The 23,637-nt window shown below is 40.2% G+C and overlaps 1 protein-coding gene across 1 annotated transcript in view; it reads right to left on the minus strand.

Annotated features, from left to right (window-relative positions):
- Window positions 1-23,637, minus strand: part of PTPN22 (protein tyrosine phosphatase non-receptor type 22) — a 90,986-nt gene that overhangs the window by 14,408 nt on the left and 52,941 nt on the right. The window contains exons 12-19 of the mRNA XM_075264088.1: window positions 15,747-15,808; window positions 14,142-14,851; window positions 10,568-10,633; window positions 7,745-7,896; window positions 6,370-6,397; window positions 5,359-5,442; window positions 4,021-4,130; window positions 482-512 (exon numbers count right to left, since the gene is read on the minus strand). Of these exons, the coding sequence (XP_075120189.1) occupies window positions 482-512; window positions 4,021-4,130; window positions 5,359-5,442; window positions 6,370-6,397; window positions 7,745-7,896; window positions 10,568-10,633; window positions 14,142-14,851; window positions 15,747-15,808 (1,243 nt within the window). The remainder of the gene's footprint in view (window positions 1-481; window positions 513-4,020; window positions 4,131-5,358; window positions 5,443-6,369; window positions 6,398-7,744; window positions 7,897-10,567; window positions 10,634-14,141; window positions 14,852-15,746; window positions 15,809-23,637) is intronic.

Raw genomic sequence — 23,637 nt, forward strand, 5'->3', positions numbered from 1 at the left:
GCTTTTTTATGTCATGCCCTTTGCTATTTCGGATCTATATGACACTAAGGTCCTCTTAGAAATGTATTACCCTTAGAAATTATGTTTTGTCTTATATACTATTATGTACTATTTTAATGGATATAATAAACATTATTACTTTTTAAAATCATTGTCGTGATACTGAGTACTATACTCTTAATTTTTCTTTTGCTTGGGTATTTCTAGTGTATTGGGGTTATGGTTTGATGGAGTAGGGGCATTTATTACAATATTAAAGGGCAATACATTTCTGGACCCCTTAATATGTATTGTACTATTGTTTGATGTTCCATTTATGATGTGGATAATAGATGTTACATTAGGGGAGAATCAGTTGCTGTGAGCCCCATTCTGTCCTAGCAAATCCTGAGCATACAGAAATATTATGTTTGCAAAGTATCTAAATTTTATGTTTATTACTAAAATTTAAATGAAAAGATTTTTTAAAATTTAGACTTACTTTTTTTCACATTTCTTAATATTTTCAGGCTCTGTAAATTGAGAAAAAAATTGAATAGACACGCACAAAAATATTTTTATAATCATAATTACAGATGACAGACATATTTTGCATTTCTTTTACATGAATCCTTTGAATGTTGGTTGAAGGCCATATCTAGTCTAAGTCTCTGGCTGCAGTAAGTAAATTAGAAAATAGTTCCAAATCACACATGGGTGCAAAATATTTTCTATGTACGTGGGTTGTCCATCCACATACATTTTTGTTTCATATGGCTTAGTAGGCTATAAAATACAGTAGAAAGAAGATATAGTAATACCTTAACAATCCCCAACATACCTAACTTAACCCTTTTTGGTCTCGACTGCTGCAATGACATACCAACAGAACATGTGACTTTTGAAGCAAATATATAGTCAGGGAAAGAATACCCAATGGCAGACCTGGGCAAAGTCCGGCCCCCGGGCCACATCCGGCCCTCTGACTGATTCAGTCCGGCCCGCACAGCTTTGTCTAGGGAGGTGTGTCTAGGGGGCGTGTCTAGGGGGCGTGTCTTAGTGCCGGCCGAAGATGGAGATGTGGAGCATGTCATAAAGTACTGAGAGATGTAAGGTGAGCTGCAGGGTGGAGAGAGAGAGTGTGTGTGTGTCTATATGTGTGTGTGTCTATATGTGTGTCTATATGTGTGTCTGTCTGTATGTATCTATATGTGTGTGTGTCTATATGTGTCTGTATGTGTGTGTGTCTATATGTGTGCCTGTCTATATGTGTGTCTATATGTGTGTGTGTCTATATGTGTGCCTGTCTATATGTGTGTCTATCTGTATGTGTCTGTATGTGTGCCTGTCTATATGTGTCTGTATGTGTGCCTGTCTATATGTGTATCTGTTTATATGTGTCTGTATGTGTGTGTGTCTATATGTGTGCCTGTCTATATGTGTGTCTGTCTATGTCTGTCTGTCTATATATGTGTGTGTCTCCGTAACCTAGGGCAGAGATGGAAGGGGAATGTTATACTAGGGCAGAGATGGCAGATGGAGGGGGGGGGGGGGACACATGAAATGGGGAAAATAAAGGGGGATATGAAACTGAGGGAGAAATGGAGGGGGGGACATAAAACTGGGGGTAGATGAAGAGGGCACAGACTGGGGGGACATTAAGCCGTGGAGGAAGCTGTAGGGGGACCTGTCTGCCTCTAGTTGCCCCCAGTTTAATGTCACCTTCCAGCTACCCCTACAGTTTAATGTCTGCTTCCAGCTTCCCGATTTTAATGTCCCCCTCTAGTTGCCCCCCAGTTTCATGTCCCGCTCCAGCTGTCAATTTATTGCCACCCTCCAACTACCCCCACTGTTTAATGTCCCCCTCCAGCTGCTCCAGTTTCATGTCCCCTCTAGTTTCCACCAGTTTATACTGGGGCACCAGGAGAGGGGCTTAATACCGTGGGGCAGTTGGAAGGGAACATTACAATGTGGGGGCATATAGTGTACGGGTGACTGTAGGAGGATTATACTGTGTGGGGGCACAAGGAAAGATGATTGGGAATGGGCGGAGTCAACGTAGAAGTGGGTGGAGCTAAATTTGCCGTGGCGCGGCCCTCTAGCATAGTTTCAATTTCTTATACGGCCCCATGGGAAAATTAATTGCCCACCCCTGCCCAATGGCTTTCAGGACCCACATTTTGTGTAAAAATAGTGAATATTTTGTAGAGTGGTTAGCACTGCAGCCTTGCAGCACTGGAGTCCCACCAAGGGCATAAAACCATCTGCAAGGAGTTTGTATGTTCTCCCCGTGTTTGCATGGATTTCCATCCCATATTCCAAAAAAGACATATTGACAGGGAAAAATGTACATTGTGAGCTCTATGTGGGGCTCACAATCTACATTTAAAAAAAAAAAAAATAGTGAATATTTTGACCCCCATAATTTTTTTGCAGGATTTAAAGTAGCACAAATCTGTAATTTCAAAAGAACACCCCAAAACATATCACATTGTTTTTTACTGACATATCCCTATTGCGGCCCTCACCCTATGTCTGGACATATGATAGGGCCCAAAAATAGGGAGCAACCATTGGCTTTCAGAACATAAATTTTGCTTGAAAATGTTTTAGGCCTCATTGCATATTTGAAAAGGCAGAGTTTGTTAACATGATAGAAAACCCACCCTAAATGTGTTACGTCCGCTCGAACTTCAGCGCAGAAGAGGTGTTCGGTTTTGATTCTTTGCTTTGGGTTCTTCTTATGTTGTCTGAACACTGTCCTATTCCCTCACCTGGGTAACTGATTTACCACCACACCAATCTCCTTCACATTGGTTTCCCTCTGCCCCTCTAATGGTTATTGTTTCTCTTGCCTGTGTGATTGACAGCCTATCTTCCTATCAGGTCTGGGGTGGGTTCTTCCTTCCTTTTTATTGTTTTCTCCCATTCACATTGGTGCTTGCTATTATCTTGTGCATGCTGGTGTTTCTCTTGCTGTTTGTTACTTGTATTCTTATTCTTGACCTCTGGCTTACCCTCTGACTATCCTATTGGATTTTGATTCTGTACTGTGTTGCTTGACTGTTACCGGATCCTTGGCTAGCTGACCTCCCTTTGTTGTTGTTTGTCTTGTCTGCATTCTGCGATTTCACGTATATAGAAAGGGCCCGACGACCAGTTGTCGCCTATTACTTAGGATAAGACCAGCAAGCAGGAAGGGACAGCGGGGGGTTTCAGCTTAGGGATCATTGTCTCTTGTGCCCTTTCCCCCAGGGTTCCCCAGCAGCTACTGAGGAATTGCTGTCCTAGCAATTCCCTTACAAAATGACTATAATTTGATCAAAGTGTTTCACATTCCCCAAAATAGAGTGACACCTTGTCCTGCAAACAACAACAAAAAAAACCCCTCACTCAGCTCCTTCTATGAAAATATTAAAAAGTTACGGACGTCATAACATGGTGTTGCAAATAATTTTTAGTTGTTAAACTTTATAAATTTGTTACAGCTGTAATCAAGCTGAGCTGCAGAATATAAATAACGTATCATTTGTACTGCATGGTGGAAAACCATAAACCAACCAATTTGAACCCATAAGAAAATGGTGCTATTGTGTATTTTTCCCATTCTATAATATACTGATTTTAAGTGGTGAGATTATGATGTACAATTTGTTCTGCATAAACTATGCTCTAATACAGACAAGTAACAAAGTCATAGCTCTTGGAAGGTGGAGATTAAAGATGAAAAAAAAATGCACCATCCTTAGTGGGTTCCTTCTAGAATATATATTGGGGAATTGACTATGTAATTTTAGTCACACCACAAAATTCTCAGTTGTATGAATGTGATTTATAATTTAGAGATAAAACCATTTTGCCAACCATTTGTTGATATAATTGTACGCTTGTAGAGGAACTCTTACAAGGTTTACTACTATTACCTCAATGCATTGGGTTATCACTCCTAATGGTAAATTACCATATAAATGTGAAAATGGAAGTTCTGTAGACGAGAACCCTTTGAACACTCATGTTTGCTGCTTTCAAAGCATTCATTACCTTTTTTCTGGTGATTTGTTGTTCAGGCTGTGAAGATGGCGCCGAGCCACTGATTTCTGTTTCAATGAGATGTAAAGGCTCAGGGATTTCTGGAACAATGCTTTCTATATCTGAAAAAGTAGAGTAGCCTATGAGTAAGGTCTAACAGCAGGCACACGCTGAAAAGTAGTTAGTAATGTTCAATACATAATGTTAACATTTAGATTCTTATCTCAAATTGAAACTTTGCTCTATAATTATAGTCGTTTATAGTTGAATCCTGTGTTTAAGCCTTTTCCTACGCAGATACAAAATAATGTAAAACTTGGCACGTCTAGAACATATTTTCAGCTTGGTAATACTGACTAGTAACAATTATACAAAACTTTTTTTGCATGGTTTGGATTACTTGCAAACTGTTGATTCCACGGATCGACTGAAGGGAATACCTGTAAATAGTTGATATACATGTTTACTTTTTTTGGTACTGCTGGAATAAAAATGGCCAATGGAGGGTTGTGAAAATCAATGGCTGACAATTGCTTTCATTTAATAACTGTAGTCCACCTGATTCAAGCTCTGATTTCAGATTTCAGATATCTATTGAAATGGATGATCAGCGGTGTAACTTTAGGGGTTGCAGAGGGTGCAGTCTCACCGGGGCCCAGGAGCCATAGGGAGCCCATAAGCACTGACATCAGTATTGAGATTGTAGCTTCGATGATGCCCATAAGTCAAGGAGACCCACAGATTACCCTAACCACACTAAGGTGGATTAAACTCTTTAGCTCCTGTAACCATCACTATCAAGAATTCTCTGTAGAGATGAAGTAGTGGACCCGGACAAAACATTGCACCAGGGCCCACAAAAATTGAAGAGAAGAAAAGTTTGCAACACTTCAAATATTCTAAAAGTTACCTTTTAATCCATTTTTGGTTAAAATACAGATCCAAACAAACAAATTGTGAAAAGTAGAGAAAACATGAAACACAAAAAATGTGATTTAAAAATCGCGATGGAAGACACTATTTACTCATATAACTGGAGAAAATCATGGATATTCTCCCTTTAACTCTACATTACATAACAAACTAAGAAAATAACTACTTTATCCCTCCATTAACTCCTTCTAGTTACATAGATCAGTTGTACCATACTACATGGATTGGCAATATGACTATATGCATGAGCCTTAAGATATTGCCTAAAAGGAAGTAATAAATGTAAATTTTAATATATTTTACTGGAAAATAGATAAAACATTTTTATATGTTGGTTCCATTTATTTCACAATTAAAAAAGCAGCATGTATTATCATGATGATCCTATGACCATTATTATTCTGTCTTTATACTCACAACAAGCTTCATCAGCAATCATATACGAGTCCTCAGTTCTCTCTGGTAGGGGAGGTGGAGAAGGTGATCTATTCCGTGTTTTTTCTAGGACAAACAGCACATTAATATGCATGTATATAGATATAGGTATATTTTATGTTCATACTTTATGATATTTGGGAATGTGGATAACAACCCTAGGAAAAAAGACTTTCTGTTGTTCCTTCACATTATTAGTGAAGGAACAAGAGCCATGACCGTGTGATGAATCAATCAACTGAAGGATCTAAGCAGTCACAGTCAGCATTTACTGGGAAGTGATGTATCATGGGATGACATTTACAGATATACAGTATATTGGTTAATATATATATTGGTTAATTGGTTATATACTATACATACAGGTACATTACCTACATATACAGTATAAATATATACACATTCATAAGTAAATATGTATATGTGCACATACCCAAATTGTTTGTGTGTTTGAAGGGGTTGTGCGCGACTTTAAAAAACAACATGGGTTCGTTGGTCACATGGTCATGCTGCAGCTCAGTCCATTCATTTTATTGAGATGGAAATGTGGCACTGTCATGTGACAAACATGATGTCACTTTTTGAGAAAGCTGTCACAATTTAATTCCTGCACATCCCCTTTGTTAATAGTTAATAACCATTCTCTTACTCGTTGTAGTATTTATCATCTGCTCAATTTAGCCTATGTAATTATGCCCCGCCCTTCCCCCGCAACACACATACACTTCCATGACAACACCGACAGGAGGATATCTATGACAAGAAACGAAGCCATCACTTTAAAAGGCTCCTCCACCACCTTAAAATCAGTTGCTTCCTGTCTCTCAGTGAACTTGGAAGTCATCTTGTTGGTGTGCAAGGTAAGTTGGCTCAGCCTCCACGTCCTTCAGTAGAGAGCTGCTATCACAACATTATTCTATTGAACAAATTGGAGAGCTACAGACTATATTCTATGACAAAACTGAAGTTTAGCGTAGTCAGTAATAGACTTACCTAACTTTGATCCCCTCACTTTTACACTCTGAAAAGATAAGGTATGAAAATAATAACATTAAAATGATTGCAAGAAAAAATAATTTAGTTTGAAATGTTAAAATTCTTGTTGCTCTAGAGGGGACATTTTACCACCTTCACCAATTCAAGTTCTTAGCATCTGTGACTAAGTAATGTTCCAGTAATTTTTGAGCAGCTGGAATTTTCTCTCTAGTCTCCATTGTTCCAGAGCAACAAGTGCAGTTCATTTTGGTGCCTAATTTGCTATTTAAGCTCTGTAAGGGCAGTGTCAGGCAGGGGGGTGTGACTCAGAGCTCCAATCAGACGCAGACTGTACCATGGCTTAGAATCACACCCCTTGTCTGTTCCTGCCTGACACCGCCCCCCTTGACAGTACAGAAACTAAATATAAGGCACGAAAATTAACAGCATTGATTGCTCGGGAATGGTGGGGACTAGAGAAAAAAAAACCCTAACGAGGACCTTTCACTACCTGCATCAAGTCCTGCTCTTTGCATTATTTAATAGCTGCTTTTCCACTGATTCTGGCACAGCGCTTGCAGTGTAAACCTAGCCTTATAGAAATATATGTACCTGTTCTGTTTTTTTTAACCCACCCCTAGTTTTGGCAAACAATCACTGATGAAAATCATTGACCAATCACCGACCGTGTGAAAGCAGCCTATGACATTATAAAATGGAGAAACTTGTTTTTGGTGTCATATTATTTCCACAGTTATCACTGGTTGAAAATGCAGTCGGGATTAGGATATTTATATGCAGCTGTATATCCAAATCCAACTATGTTTTCAATCACTGATATCTCTTGAAATATCTCAGGTACAATGGTATTTTAATATAATTTTTTTTTCTTTATAGTCATATTTTAACTTGCTTTTTGGCTTTATTTTAGCCACTTGAAAAGACCAATTCTTAAATTCTTACAGGCATATACTTCTACTTTAATATTTTAAAGGGAGTCTATCAAAAATTCCTTTCTGACCATAAACCGATGAAGCAATGCATAGATAATTGTTTTTTATTACATACAAATCATCCTGTAACTGCATAAAGGAGAGGCTCAATTTGTGATATTTGCCTATAGGCAGCAGCAACAGAAGCTGAAAATGTGAAACTAATTTGCATTGCACTTCCAATGAGAACCTTGGAATTTGCAGCTGTGTATGATCAAATCAGGCCCAATCCCTTGTACTTGCAGAATGATTGCCATATACATAAAAATATTGTCATATCTGCATTGCTTCATAAGTTTCTTGGCATGAAGGTAAATTTCTGCTCCTAAAAGGCTGTGCACAGCATTAATATTGGTATTGAAGGCATTTTCTACCCAACTCCTTTTAAACATAGTTTATACCTTGCTACGTGCCATGAGCCTGAAGTCATCAGTGTTACATTGGGATACACCTGCCCATTCCAGTGACATGCCGATTCTTACGCTGGGAGCTTTTGACTGCAGTGTAGGCAGCAACTTAGAAGTGTCCTGTGGTTGCTCTGTTACTGAAAACACTATGAAGAAAGGAGATAATTCTAAGAAAGTAATACAACAGAATTACAATATCGATATTTGAAATGTTCAAGTATTACTTATTTCTCATCTTTTTGGTGATTTCAACTGTTTGTAATTGGATTGCAAACTGGTTAAGGCTAAGGTCCTATGCCGTGAGCCACAGTAAAAAAAAAAACAAGGCAGAAAAGACAGCAGCAGAAACGCATCACGTTTTTATCGGCAGCATTTTTCACAGAAAGTCCACAGAGTTTTCCTCTGCGGATTTTCTGCCCCTATTATACCAATATGGAAAACAGGAATGAATAAACGACGGCAAAAGCAAACAAAGGCTTAGATAAGGTGAAAAGCCAATTACTGATAAGGAAAAATTGTCAAAAGACAGGATCACCATAAAAATATTGTATTTATTAGTAATCAAATATAAAAAAAAACATCAATATTGTAGTTCATATAAATATCAAAAATACTGGCTAAATATAGGAGGACCAACACACCACAAAATACAGTGAGTGGCAGGCAACAATAAACAGTAAAATATAAACATACAAAAGTGTAACAAAGTGTATAAAACAGTGATATTATAATAATGTGTCAGCTAGCTGAAAAGTATATGCACAAAAACTATAGTAGCAATACCCCTTAGTAGAGATAGAACTCAGTGTAGGTGCATAAGGGAATACACACATGTAGCCATATACACAAGTGAAAACATGGTAGCTAAATAATCAAGTGAGTGCAAGGCTGAAAAGACATTACAAGTAAGGCATGACACAAAGATTAACAAATGAAAGACTTTGAACACAATTTATTGCAGAAATAATAATGAATATGCCTACCAAAGACCGGAACGCCCGACGCGCGTTTCACCACGGATGGCTTCGTCAGGGGACACTATTATTTCTACAATACATTGTGTTCAAAGTCTTTCATTTGGTAATCTTTGTATCATGCCTTACTTGTAGTGTCTTTTCAGCCTTGCACTCACTTCATTATTTAGCTACCATGCTTTCACTTGTGTATATGGCTACATGTGTGTATTCCCTTATGCACCTACACTGAGTTCTATCTCTACTAAGGGGTATTGCTACTATATTTATTTTTGTGCATATACTTTTCAGCTAGCTGACACATTATTATAATATCATTGTTTTATACACTTTGTTACACTTTTGCATGTTCATATTTTACTGTTCATTGTTGCCTGCCACTCACTGTATTTTGTGGTGTGTTTGTCCTCCTATATTTAGCCAGTATTTTTGATATTTATATGAACTACAATTTTGATGTTTTTTATATTCAATATGGAAAACATCAGCATTTCTGCAAGTATGATTGACATGCTGTGATTTTAAGGCTAAGTCCCCATGGGACGATCCACAGCGCTTTGAACAGAAAGTTTGAGGTGTTTTCCTCCACAGATTTTCTGTTGCAATTATATCTACGGAAAGCTGCCGGCGTTTCCGTAGATATAATTAACATGCTGCGATTTCCAAAACCGCATCGGTTTTGGAAACCGCAGCGTGTCCGCACTGTGGTTTTAAACTCAAAGTGGGCATGGGATTCGCCTGATTCCCATCCACTTTGTAGTTACTGTAAAATCCCGGTGTTTCCAGCCCATGTTTAAGGGGAGATATGATAAATACATATAAATATATAAATAGTCCATAAAAGATATACGTGAAAAAGCTGTTCCATGTACAATCCCCTCTAGGGGGCACTCCTTCTGTTTGAAAAAAAAAGGGGTTAATTTTCCCCCCAAAAAATTTCTTCACTGTAAGGATAGTGAATCTGTGGAATAGCCTACCAAAGGAGTTGGTCATGGAAACAGCAGCTGACAGCCTTTTTAGAGCAAAATAGCATTGATGGTTATGGAAATGCATAGAATGTCATGACGTTTCCCATCTCCTGATAGAACATGATGGACATCTGTCCACCATAGAAATCATGTAGCTGCGGCTGACTGCTGATAGCTTTACACTTCCAGTAAGTCAGCAAGCAAAGTCTACAGCTGCAGTGAGATCATACAACTGCAGGGAAGGGGACTTGGCTGTCAGTGACAGATGTATTCTCCATAGAAATTCAGAGACAGTTTATCACTATTCCTGTCTTCTTGATCGCTGTATACACAGAGCTTGAATGCAGGAAAAATCATGTTTACAAAAGTATCTGTCATGAACAGAGAAAAATGACTTTGGGTTGGGTGGGTGGATTTGTGAAAGTATTTATCATAATGTTAAGTACTTATACATTTGTTATAATGTATCCCTCTGTTTGGATCATACCATTATGTCCGGTCGGGTTGCCACAGCAATTCATTATGTTTCTACTTTTCTAACATAAACCTAAGTCTGTTATTTGTGAGTAATACTCCGGTTTTAATTCAAGGTTCTGTATTGCAGTACAGTAGATGACACTATGCATGATGAATATATATGATGAGAAGGCCTTTGGGGAGGTAAGGAATGGTAATCAAGATAGAGATTCGAGACATGCCATAATTGAGTTGAGAATACCCCTTTAAAAAAGTAGTGGCTGGTATTTTCAGAATTTCATTATATATGAAAAGTATACAAGTATATGAGAGGAGAAGTACATAACATATAGTTATGGTCAATATTATAAGATATGTATATATATATAATATATTTCTTGTACCTATGCTGCACTTACCTTCTTCATCAGGAACTATGAAGGACTCAGGTGTACGTTCTGGCAATGGTGGGGGACTGTCATTATCTTTATTGGGAATAGTAGAAAAAGTACAATTTATATTTTCATGTACTGTAGTTTCATAGTTTCATGCCATTTTATATAATGTAATACACTATTCCTCAGTATACACTGTCTACCAAGTATTTGGACACCCATGTATCTGCGGTCGGGATGTGCAGTGCAGAGTTGTCCGATTTCAAGAAAGAGGTAATTGTGAGGTACCACAGAAATGGTCAATCCTTAAGGGACATAGCAAGCGAACTGAATTACCCCAAATTGACAGTAGTCTATGTGATTACGAAGTGGAAGGTGAACAGTGATTGTCGGAATGTGCCCCGAGTCGGCAGACCTCCAAAACTGGGAGATAGAGACCGAAGGGTGCTGACCAGAGAAACTGCTCCCAACCGATGGCTCACATACACCAGGAGTTTCACCAGCCATCCGGGAGTATTGTGTCAATCAATACCATCCGTAAGGAAGCATCTGCTGGTTCTACCAACTACTGAATATGAAGAAATGTTGTTTTTCTGTTCTACCACAGGTGTCCCAATACTTATAGGTAGACAGTGTAGAAATGTTAAAAAGCTTCTGCTTGGGCCTAAGAGTAAGGGCTGGCATAGAATGACTGAAATTCCATACTGTGGAGCTGTAGGCACTGCTATGTGTGGGATCATATGATACATACTACACATCACCATACAAAAGACACATCCTCTTCTAAAAAAAATCTCTGTAATACGATACTTGATTAAATATGACATGTTTTTTTTCTATTGACTCCAGCATCAAATGAATAGGAAAAACCTCTGTATTAAGTCAGAGGCAAATATAGGTATGTTAGGGACTAACTCAGTTTATGACTGATATATGATGGCAAAATACAACTTGAAGCTTCAATATAACCATGTCAATGGGGCTTAAAGGGAATCTGTCAGCACCAATAACATTATTAAGGCTAAGTCCCATGTTAGAGAAAAGCTGGTTTTCTTGTTGCAGATTTTGCTGCTATTCTTTTGAGTGAAACAGTACAGTGGCTTCAACAGGAATGGGAAATATTTAGAAAGTTCTTCTACTTACGCTTCCAAATCCATTTCTGGCTTTTGCTCAAAAACATGCAAGAAAATTTCCAACAGAAAAACAGCTTTTATGCAACATAGGGCCTTAGCCTAAACCAGCCCCAGTACTGATAGTACTCAGAGCCATGAATACAGTGCCATAATGGATGTTTAGTTATGACTATAGCTTCTTTTTATTCCTATGTAAATGAGATAGAGTGCCAGCAACACTGATGTAATTGGAGCTTTCCCCCAACTCCTTCGGAATAAGAGGAAGCTCTTATCGGGGCGACACAGGCAGACGTACAAGCCATGGGAGAACAGACTGTGCCAGCACTGTGACCAGGGGGCCCTAGAAGACGAGGCCCACTTCCTGCTACACTGCACCAAATACTCAGCTGTGAGGGCCGTCTACTACCAAAGACTCTCTGCCCACATCCCAGACTTCATATCTGCAGATGAGAAGAGGAAACTCTACATCCTACTGGTTGAAGAAGAGGCCACTGTGGAGATTGCTGCCCAATACGTGTCCAGCTGTCACCAAACCAGAGGAAGATGAGACTCCACGGACTGTTATACCCCAAACCACCCACCCCACCTCCCCATATAGCGGTCACGAACTAAGAGGAAGATGAGACTCCATGGACTGTTATACCCCCCAAATCAGCCACCCCACCCCGCCCCTCACATACTCTCCTTCTCAACTCCAACTCCCCCCCCACACACACTTTACTAGCTTTGGCAATGCCAAATATCCATTCGGACGTGCCAATAAAGCCTATTTGATTTGATCTTACTGTAATGCTGTAATTATTAGCACTGTGCCTACTGCTCTGAGCACTTTAAGGTGCTGGGACTGGTTTAATAATATTTTTCATGCTGACAGACTACCTGTAACACTGAGGCCTCACGTTGCGGCAACATACAAATTTTTGTTGCAGATTTTGTTGCTTTTTTATTTTAGTTAAAGTTACGAGTGGACTAAGCAGAAGTTAATAGTATAATAAGTTCCTATATATTTTCCATTTCCTCTCAAGTCACTCCTGACTTTGTCTCAAAAAAATACAGGGAAATCTACAACAAAAAACACTGCGTTTCTCCAATGTGGGGCCTAAGCCTAAAGGAGTTTCGTGGAAATTATCTATTGATGATCTTTCCTTTGGATAAGTCATCAATTGACCTCCGACACACAGAACCTCCGCAGATCAGCCATTTGAAATGCCATTCCCTATGTTCATCAATCACTTGGTCTGTTCACAGCTCAGTCTCATTCAAGTGAATAGACCGAGCTTTGGTACTAAACACAGGCCCTATACAAATGCATCGCAATATGATTGGTTGGAAGGGAAGACGCCACAGCAAGTAGTGAACAGTTCTACCCTAGGAGTTGGGATTTAGGAGCTTATTCTCCACAGCAATTCTCCAGAGACAGAACTTTTGGATGGTAGATTATTTGGGTAGGCCTTTCAATGAAGAATATTCTTCTGTAGAAATAGTATTTGGTTTCAGAGGTGCCATGGATGCGTTCAGAGTTGTATTGATTTTCCTCATCCTTAAAGAAGTTGTTCCAATAATACAAACGACAGTAATTAAATTGAATGTGCATTTTAAACTAACTTTGTAAAATTTTTGTAAAAAGTTTCCTTACAGAAATATTACAATTATTAAGTAACAGTACGCCCTGGTGTTTAAAATGTGGGTCAGAGCGAGTCTTTCTAGTGCGGCTCTGTTAATCATATCTGTCTATTAGAATAGATATGGCTTCTGTTGTATTCTTAGTAAAAGAATAAGGGAGATCATTTCTTTTTTCTTTTTCAGAGCAAAAGCTCAGCATGGGTTCTAGCATTTATTACAGTAATAGGTAGGCGCCCTGATACTGATGCCAAGCCGTAAGGGAAAGTCATTAGATAAGCAGCAGTGAGATGCTCACCTATACTATATATTGGAGTGTGTATCTGGATATCTACCTTCTACTGTTATAAATGCTAGTGCCCATGTTTTTCTACCTCTAAGAAGAAGCTATGGATGCAGCAGAAGCCATACTATATTATACGGTTCCATGTATAAATAACAGAGTCTTACTAGAAAGGCCTGCAAAGATAAACATTTAGAAAATATTTACATTATTTATCTGAGGAAATATTTTTTTAAATAAATATTTGTTAGAAATTTACTCTAAAGGAATTTTTAGTTTACTTCTTATCATATGTAGTGATAGCAAAAACCACTTTAACAAGAATAAAGCTTAAAATAGTAATTAATAAAACTGCGAATGCAGACTCAGTATTAGTACAATATGAATAATGCAATGCATTTATAAAGTTACTCAACTTTTATATAGAATATATCTATTTATAATGTAGAATTGTATCTATCTATCTATCTATCTATCTATCTATCTATCTATCTATCATCTATCTATCTATCTATCTATCTATCTATCATCTATCTAGGCATATTAACCTATTCATACTTACTCTCTCCGTTTAAGTTGATAAACTGAGGAACATCTAGTCCTTCCAGTGGTCTTTGCACGGATGGCTCATCCATGTGGTAGAAATGGTGTGACTCTGGTGAGATGGGGCTCTGTATATTGAGGTCTTTTGATTTTGTCATTTCAGGACAAACTGCTTCTAGACAAAAATCTGCAAATCTTGGTGAGCCCGGGTCAGAAGATGGAGTTGGAGAAAAATAAGGGTCTTCAGTCAAACGAATATATATATTACTGGTCTGAGGAGAGCTTATGTTACCCAAGGAGCCTGACAACTTCAGCCCTTGTTCCTTGTGAGATAAAACATTTAATTCATCATGGTTCATATCGGACTCATTGGCTAGGATACAAGACTGTCTCTGTTGGTGCACTTGAAAGGGAGTGGACTTAGTCCGTGTTAATGGTGTGTGTCCACCGGACATCTTTCTTTCTACCACAGGAGGTTTGGTATTGGAGTCGTCACAAGTTTTATTTTGGATTTGCTTGCCATATTGTGTCCTTGGTAAGGGATGGGGCATTTCAAAACATTGATCAATTAAGTTGAGACTACTGAGTTCTGTATTGGTACAGGCTTTATACATCTTTGGTGGTGTTATTGGTTCTAATACATTATTGTAGTTTATTCTGGTATCACAGGCTGCAGTAGTGGAATCTCCAGTCCATTGTTGAGTATCTTCTCTTGTCTGTCCTGTAAAACTTTAAAAGTGACAATAATAATCTCATACACATTATGCAATGACATTAAATTCAATCAATTCAACAAACGCCGCAACCACTAACATAGCTTATTAGCGAAAAATACTTCTTTTGCTCCTCCTCATGTTTTCTTGCTACTCTCCCTCCTTGCGAAACTGATTTCACTCTGAAATCTCTGCTATATCAATTTTGTACTACAGGGCACATACTTACTGTGTGCAGTGTACGGTAGCAACCCCCTACCCAACTGTTCAGAGAGAGCTAAAAACTGTTAAAACTGCACAATATGATTCAATAGTCAGAAATTGTGTTATTCCTCATGTACGCACACAACCTTCTATTCTATAATGTCATCTGAATGACATGGAACACTTTAACAAACTACAAGTACATAGTGAATATACTATAGTTGCTAATTTACACAAGTGATTCGAAAGGTGGAAGGCCATATTATTTGTTACTTGGAATGGAACAGAAACAGAGATATAAAGTTGGTCAAACTTTCTCAAACCTGATGACTTCGTCAAGACTGGCCAACTATCTAATGTATATGAGGTACTCCAGACTCTATCCTGAAGCAGAGGTTAGGTAGGCTAAGGGTAAGGCTGTTGGATTTCAACTGCTTGAGTCTTTTGTTCTTGGTGAGATCTGTATTGTATTATGGCTGTAATTTGGAGCTTTCATAGAGCTATCATATGAACATGCGCAGGACTGCTAAATACAGTATATTCAATTATAGTTATATTTATTACACTATATATAGTGTTTTAGACTATTGTTTTCTCAGTAGTGTGTAAGCAAATCAGCTCTATAAATGGTATTTAACAGAATCCTCCTGGAATATTGTACAAGTATGAAAAGTATATGCTGCTGAGCAGAAAACTATTATATTTACCTACTAGGCAGGCTTAACAAATCTCTATCCATCCCTTGTAGATGTGGTTCATTCTTGAATGGCTACAAGTTGAATACAGAACATTACATTATTAACATGACTCCAAACAGAGTTCCATAAATTACATGTCTACATATACAGTCCTATGAAAAAGTTTGGGCACCCCTATTAATCTTAATCATTTTTAGTTCTAAATATTTTGGTGTTTATAACAGCCATTTCAGTTTGATATATCTAATAAATGATGGACACAGTAATATTTCAGGATTGAAATGAGGTTTATTGTACTAACAGAAAATGTGCAATATGCATTCAACCAAAATTTGACCGGTGCAAAAGTATGGGCACCTCAACAGAAAAGTGACATTAATATTTAGTAGATCCTCCTTTTGCAAAGATAACAGCCTCTAGTCGCTTCCTGTAGCTTTTAATCAGTTCCTGGATCCTGGATAAAGGTATTTTGGACAAACAATTCAAGTTCAGTTAAGTTAGATGGTCGCCGAGCATGGACAGCCCACTTCAAATCATCCCACAGATGTTCAATGATATTCAGGTCTGGGGACTGGGATGGCCATTCCAGAACATTGTAATTGTTCCTCTGCATGAATGCCTGAGGATTTGGAGCGGTGTTTTGGATCATTGTCTTGCTGAAATATCCATCCCCGGCGTAACTTCAACTTCGTCACTGATTCTTGAACATTATTCTCAAGAATCTGCTGATACTGAGTGGAATCCATGCGACTCTCAACTTTAACAAGATTCCCGATGCCGGCATTGGCCACACAGCCCCAAAGCATGATGGAACCTCCACCAAATTTTACAGTGGGTAGCATGTGTTTTTCTTGGAATGCTGTTTCTTTTTGGACGCCATGCATAACGCCTTTTTTTATAACCAAACAACTCAATTTTTGTTTCCAAAATGAAGCTGCCTTGTCCAAATGTGCTTTTGCATACCTCAGGCGACTCTGTTTGTGGCATACGTGCAGAAACGGCTTCTTTCTCATCACTCTCCCATACAGCTTCTATTTGTGCAAAGTGCGCTGTATAGTTGACCGATGCACAGTGACACCATCTGCAGCAAGATGATGCTGCAGCTCTTTGGAGGTGGTCTGTGGATTGTCCTTGACTGTTCTCACCATTCTTCTTCTCTGCCTTTCTGATATTTTTCTTGGCCTGCCACTTCTGGGCTTAACAAGAACTGTCCCTGTGGTCTTCCATTTCCTTACTATGTTCCTCACAGTGGAAACTGACAGGTTAAATCTCTGAGACAACTTTTTGTATCCTTCCCCTGAACAACTATGTTGAACAATCTTTGTTTTCAGATCATTTGAGAGTTGTTTTGAGTAGCCCATGATGCCACTCTTCAGAGGAGATTCAAATAGGATATCAACTTGCAATTGGCCACCTTAAATACCTTTTCTTATGATTGGATACATCTGGCTATGAAGTTCAAAGCTCACTGAGGTTACAAAACCAATTTTGTGCTTCAGTAAGTCAGTAAAAAGTAGTTAGGGGAATTCAAATCAATAAAATGATAAGGGTGCCCATACTTTTGCACCGGTCAAATTTTGGTTTAATGCATATTGCACATTTTCTGTTAGTACAATAAACCTCATTTCAATCCTGAAATATTACTGTGTCCATCAGTTATTAGATATATCAAACTGAAATGGCTGTTGCAAATACCAAAATATTTAGAACAAAAAATGATTAAGATTAATAGGGGTGCCCAAACTTTTTCATAGGACTGTATGACTGAATGAATGACTTGAAGTAAGGCGGCATGCTTTAAACAGTGGTTAGAGTGATTTTTTTAATATATATATATATCTCTGCAGCCCAACATTTCTAAATGTAGTCTATATAATGTACATGAGATGTCATCCTTTTAGGACCAAATGCCATTGGACAGCTATGTACAGAGGCAATATTGAAACTCATGGGCTTCAATGAAAAATCTGTAGTAGAGATGAGCGAACAGTGTTCTATCGAACTCATGTTCGATCGGATATTAGGCTGTTCGGCATGTTCAAATCGAATCGAACACCGCGTGGTAAAGTGCGCCATTACTCGATTCCCCTCCCACCTTCCCTGGTGCCTTTTTTGCTCCAATAACAGCGCAGGGTAGGTGGGACAGGAACTACGACACCGGTGACGTTGAAAAAAGTAGGCAAAACCCATTGGCTGCCGAAAACATGTGACCTCTAATTTAAAAGAACAGCGACGCCCAGCTTCGCGTCATTCTGAGCTTGCAATTCACCGGGGACGGAGGTTTCCGTCCAGTTAGCTAGGGCTTAGATTCTGGGTAGGCAGGGACAGGCTAGGATAGGAAGGAGAAGACAACCAACAGCTCTTATAAGAGCTAAATTCCAGGGAGAAGCTTGTCAGTGTAACGTGGCACTGACGGGCTCAATCGCCACAACCCAGCTTTCCGCGGATCCTGAATGGAATACACTGACAGTGTATTCCCGCATACCCGATATATACCCCCGATACCCGTTCCAACGGTGTGCCCCCCCACCTTCACCCCAGAAATACACTGCAAGTCCCCTAGCAATAAAATTGGGGCTATATACACCCACTATTTTTGCTACTGCCATATAGTGCCATTGTCTGACTGGGAATTCAAAGAATATATTGGGGTTACAAATACCCTCATTTCTTGCTACTGGTATATAGTGCCATTGTCTGACTGGGAATTCAAAGAATATATTGGGGTTATAAATACCCTCATTTCTTGCTACTGCCATATAGTGCCATTGTCTGACTGGGAATTCAAAGAATATATTGGGGTTATAAATACCCTTATTTCTTGCTACTGGTATATAGTGCCATTGTCTGACTGGGAATTCAAAGAATATATTGGGGTTATAAATACCCTCATTTCTTGCTACTGCCATATAGTGCCATTGTCTGACTGGGAATTCAAAGAATATATTGGGGTTACAAATACCCTCATTTCTTGCTACTGGTATATAGTGCCATTGTCTGACTGGGAATTCAAAGAATATATTGGGGTTACAAATACCCTCATTTCTTGCTACTGCCATATAGTGCCAGTTTCTGACTGGTAATTCAAAGAATATATTGGGGTTATAAATACCCTCATTTCTTGCTACTGCCATATAGTGCCATTGTCTGACTGGGAATTCAAAGAATATATTGGGGTTACAAATACCCTCATTTCTTGCTACTGGTATATAGTGCCATTGTCTGACTGGGAATTCAAAGAATATATTGGGGTTATAAATACCCTCATTTCTTGCTACTGCCATATAGTGCCATTGTCTGACTGGGAATTCAAAGAATATATTGGGGTTACAAATACCCTCATTTCTTGCTACTGGTATATAGTGCCATTGTCTGACTGGGAATTCAAAGAATATATTGGGGTTACAAATACCCTCATTTCTTGCTACTGCCATATAGTGCCAGTTTCTGACTGGTAATTCAAAGAATATATTGGGGTTACGTGCACCCACAATTTTTGCTACTGGTATATAGTGCCATTGTCTGACTGGGAATTCAAAGAATATATTGGGGTTACAAATACCCTCATTTCTTGCTACTGCCATATAGTGCCAGTTTCTGACTGGTAATTCAAAGAATATATTGGGGTTATAAATACCCTCATTTCTTGCTACTGCCATATAGTGCCAGTTTCTGACTGGTAATTCAAAGAATATATTGGGGTTATAAATACCCTCATTTCTTGCTACTGGTATATAGTGCCATTGTCTGACTGGGAATTCAAAGAATATATTGGGGTTATAAATACCCTCATTTCTTGCTACTGGTATGTAGTGCCATTGTCTGACTGGGAATTCAAAGAATATATTGGGGTTACAAATACCCTCATTTCTTGCTACTGCCATATAGTGCCAGTTTCTGACTGGTAATTCAAAGAATATATTGGGGTTACGTGCACCCACAATTTTTGCTACTGGTATATAGTGCCATTGTTTGACTGGGAATTCAAAGAATATATTGGGGTTACAAATACCCTCATTTCTTGCTACTGCCATATAGTGCCAGTTTCTGACTGGTAATTCAAAGAATATATTGGGGTTATAAATACCCTCATTTCTTGCTACTGCCATATAGTGCCAGTTTCTGACTGGGAATTCAAAGAATATATTGGGGTTATAAATACCCTCATTTCTTGCTACTGGTATATAGTGCCATTGTCTGACTGGGAATTCAAAGAATATATTGGGGTTATAAATACCCTCATTTCTTGCTACTGCCATATAGTGCCATTGTCTGACTGGGAATTCAAAGAATATATTGGGGTTACAAATACCCTCATTTCTTGCTACTGGTATATAGTGCCATTGTCTGACTGGGAATTCAAAGAATATATTGGGGTTATAAATACCCTCATTTCTTGCTACTGCCATATAGTGCCAGTTTCTGACTGGTAATTCAAAGAATATATTGGGGTTATAAATACCCTCATTTCTTGCTACTGCCATATAGTGCCATTGTCTGACTGGGAATTCAAAGAATATATTGGGGTTATAAATACCCTCATTTCTTGCTACTGGTATATAGTGCCATTGTCTGACTGGGAATTCAAAGAATATATTGGGGTTCCAAATACCCTCATTTCTTGCTACTGCCATATAGTGCCAGTTTCTGACTGGTAATTCAAAGAATATATTGGGGTTACCTGCACCCACAATTTTTGCTACTGGTATATAGTGCCATTGTCTGACTGGGAATTCAAAGAATATATTGGGGTTACAAATACCCTCATTTCTTGCTACTGCCATATAGTGCCAGTTTCTGACTGGTAATTCAAAGAATATATTGGGGTTATAAATACCCTCATTTCTTGCTACTGCCATATAGTGCCAGTTTCTGACTGGGAATTCAAAGAATATATTGGGGTTATAAATACCCTCATTTCTTGCTACTGGTATATAGTGCCATTGTCTGACTGGGAATTCAAAGAATATATTGGGGTTATAAATACCCTCATTTCTTGCTACTGGTATATAGTGCCATTGTCTGACTGGGAATTCAAAGAATATATTGGGGTTACAAATACCCTCATTTCTTGCTACTGCCATATAGTGCCAGTTTCTGACTGGTAATTCAAAGAATATATTGGGGTTACGTGCACCCACAATTTTTGCTACTGGTATATAGTGCCATTGTCTGACTGGGAATTCAAAGAATATATTGGGGTTACAAATACCCTCATTTCTTGCTACTGGTATATAGTGCCATTGTCTGACTGGGAATTCAAAGAATATATTGGGGTTACAAATACCCTCATTTCTTGCTACTGCCATATAGTGCCAGTTTCTGACTGGTAATTCAAAGAATATATTGGGGTTATAAATACCCTCATTTCTTGCTACTGCCATATAGTGCCATTGTCTGACTGGGAATTCAAAGAATATATTGGGGTTACAAATACCCTCATTTCTTGCTACTGCCATATAGTGCCAGTTTCTGACTGGTAATTCAAAGAATATATTGGGGTTACGTGCACCCACAATTTTTGCTACTGGTATATAGTGCCAATTTCTAACTGGGAATTCAAAATGCGCAAGGCTCCCGGAGAGGGACGTGGACGAGGCCATGGGCGAGGGAATGGTTCTGGGGAGCAAGGTAGCAGTGAAGCCACAGGGCGTCCCGTGCCTACTCCTGTGGGGCAGCAAGCATTGCGCCACTCCACAGTGCCAGGGTTGTTTGCCACATTAACTAAACTGCAGGGTACAAACCTTAGTAGGCCCGAGAACCAGGAACAGGTCTTGCAATGGCTGTCAGAGAACGCTTACAGCACATTGTCCAGCAGCCAGTCAGACTCTGCCTCCTCTCCTCCTATTACCCAACAGTCTTGTCCTCCTTCCTCCCAAAATTCCCAAGCTTCACAGAACAATAACCCCAACTGTCCCTGCTCCCCAGAGCTGTTCTCCGCTCCTTTCATTGATTTTCAGATTCTCGAAGGTGTGGAGTTTTTCAAGGAATGCGCCGAGGACAGATATAGTGTTGTCTGCACAATTTGCCTCTCGAAATTGATTAGGGGCTCTGAGAAGAGCAACCTGTCCACCACTTCAATGCGCCGTCATTTGGAATCCAAGCACTGGAATCAGTGGCAGGCAGCAACGGCAGGACAAAGGCCGCCTGCCGTTCACGCCACTGCCACTGCCTCTGCCACTGCCTCTGCCTCTGCCACTGCCACTGCTGACTGTGCTGGCGATGCACTCCAGAGGACGAGCCAGGACACCACTTCATCTGCCTCCGCCACTTTGTTGACTTCTCCCTCATCCTCCCCTGTTCCTGTCTTATCTCCTTCTCCTGCACCATCAAAGGCACCATCAGGCGCTTCTTTACAACAACCCACCATCTCTCAGACATTGGAGCGGCGGCAGAAATACACTGCTAACCACCCACACGCGCAAGCCTTGAACGCCAACATCGCTAAACTGCTGGCCCAGGAGATGTTGGCGTTCCGGCTTGTTGAAACTCCCGCCTTCCTGGACCTGATGGCAACTGCGGCACCTCGCTATGCCGTCCCTAGCCGTCACTACTTCTCCCGGTGTGCCGTCCCCGCCTTGCACCAGCACGTGTCACTCAACATCAGGCGGGCCCTTAGTTCCGCGCTTTGCACAAAGGTCCACTTGACCACCGACGCGTGGACAAGTGCATGCGGACAGGGACGCTACATTTCACTGACGGCACACTGGGTGAATGTAGTTGAGGCTGGGACTGCTTCCCAAACTGGCCCGGTGTACCTCGTCTCCCCGCCTAACATTCCTGGCAGGGACACGAGAAGAACACCCCCCTCCTCCTCCTCCTCTACCGCCTCCTCCTCCGCCACCGCCTCCTCCTCCGCCACCGCCTCCTCCTCCGCTGTTAGATTGACTCCAGCTACGAGTTGGAAACGTTGCAGCACTGGCGTTGGTAGACGTCAGCAGGCTGTGCTGAAGCTGATCAGCTTGGGGGACAGACAGCACACTGCCTCCGAGGTGAGGGATGCCCTCCTCGATGAGACGGCAATATGGTTTGAGCCGCTGCACCTGGGCCCAGGCATGGTCGTTTGTGATAACGGCCGGAACCTGGTAGCAGCTCTGGAGCTTGCCGGACTCCAACATGTTCCATGCTTGGCCCACGTCTTCAACCTAGTGGTGCAACGTTTCCTAAAGAGCTACCCCAATGTTCCAGAGCTACTGGTGAAAGTGCGGCGCATGTGCGCCCACTTTCGCAAGTCGACAGTAGCCGCTGCTAGCTTAAAATCTCTCCAGCAACGCCTGCATGTGCCACTACACCGGCTTTTGTGCGACGTCCCCACACGCTGGAATTCAAAGTTTCAGATGTTGAATAGAGTGGTTGAGCAGCAGAGACCTTTGATGGAATACCAGCTAAAAAACCCTAGGGTGCCACAAAGTCAGCTGCCTCAGTTTCACATCCATGAGTGGCCATGGATGAGAGACCTTTGTGACATCCTACGGGTCTTTGAGGAGTCCACAAGGAGGGTGAGCTCTGAGGATGCGATGGTGAGCCTTACAATCCCGCTCTTGTGTGTTCTGAGAGAATCCCTGATTGACATCAGGGATAACTCAGATCACACAGAGGAGTTAGGGATAGCATCCGATCCGTCACAGCTGGAGAGTAGGTCCACACATCTGTCCGCTTCATCGCGTTTAATGGAGGAGGAGGAGGAGGAGGAGGAGGAGGAAGAAGAGTTGTCCGATGATGTGATGGTGATACAGGAGGCTTCCGGGCAACTTCGAATCGTCCCATTGTTGCAGCGCGGATGGGTAGACATGGAGGATGAGGAGGAAATGGAGATTGAACTTTCCGGTGGGGCCAGAGGAGTCATGCCAACTAACACTGTGGCAGACATGGCTGAGTTCATGTTGGGGTGCTTTACAAC

Source organism: Leptodactylus fuscus, chromosome 2, assembly GCF_031893055.1.
Source record: "Leptodactylus fuscus isolate aLepFus1 chromosome 2, aLepFus1.hap2, whole genome shotgun sequence".
Classification (NCBI taxonomy): domain Eukaryota; kingdom Metazoa; phylum Chordata; class Amphibia; order Anura; family Leptodactylidae; genus Leptodactylus; species Leptodactylus fuscus.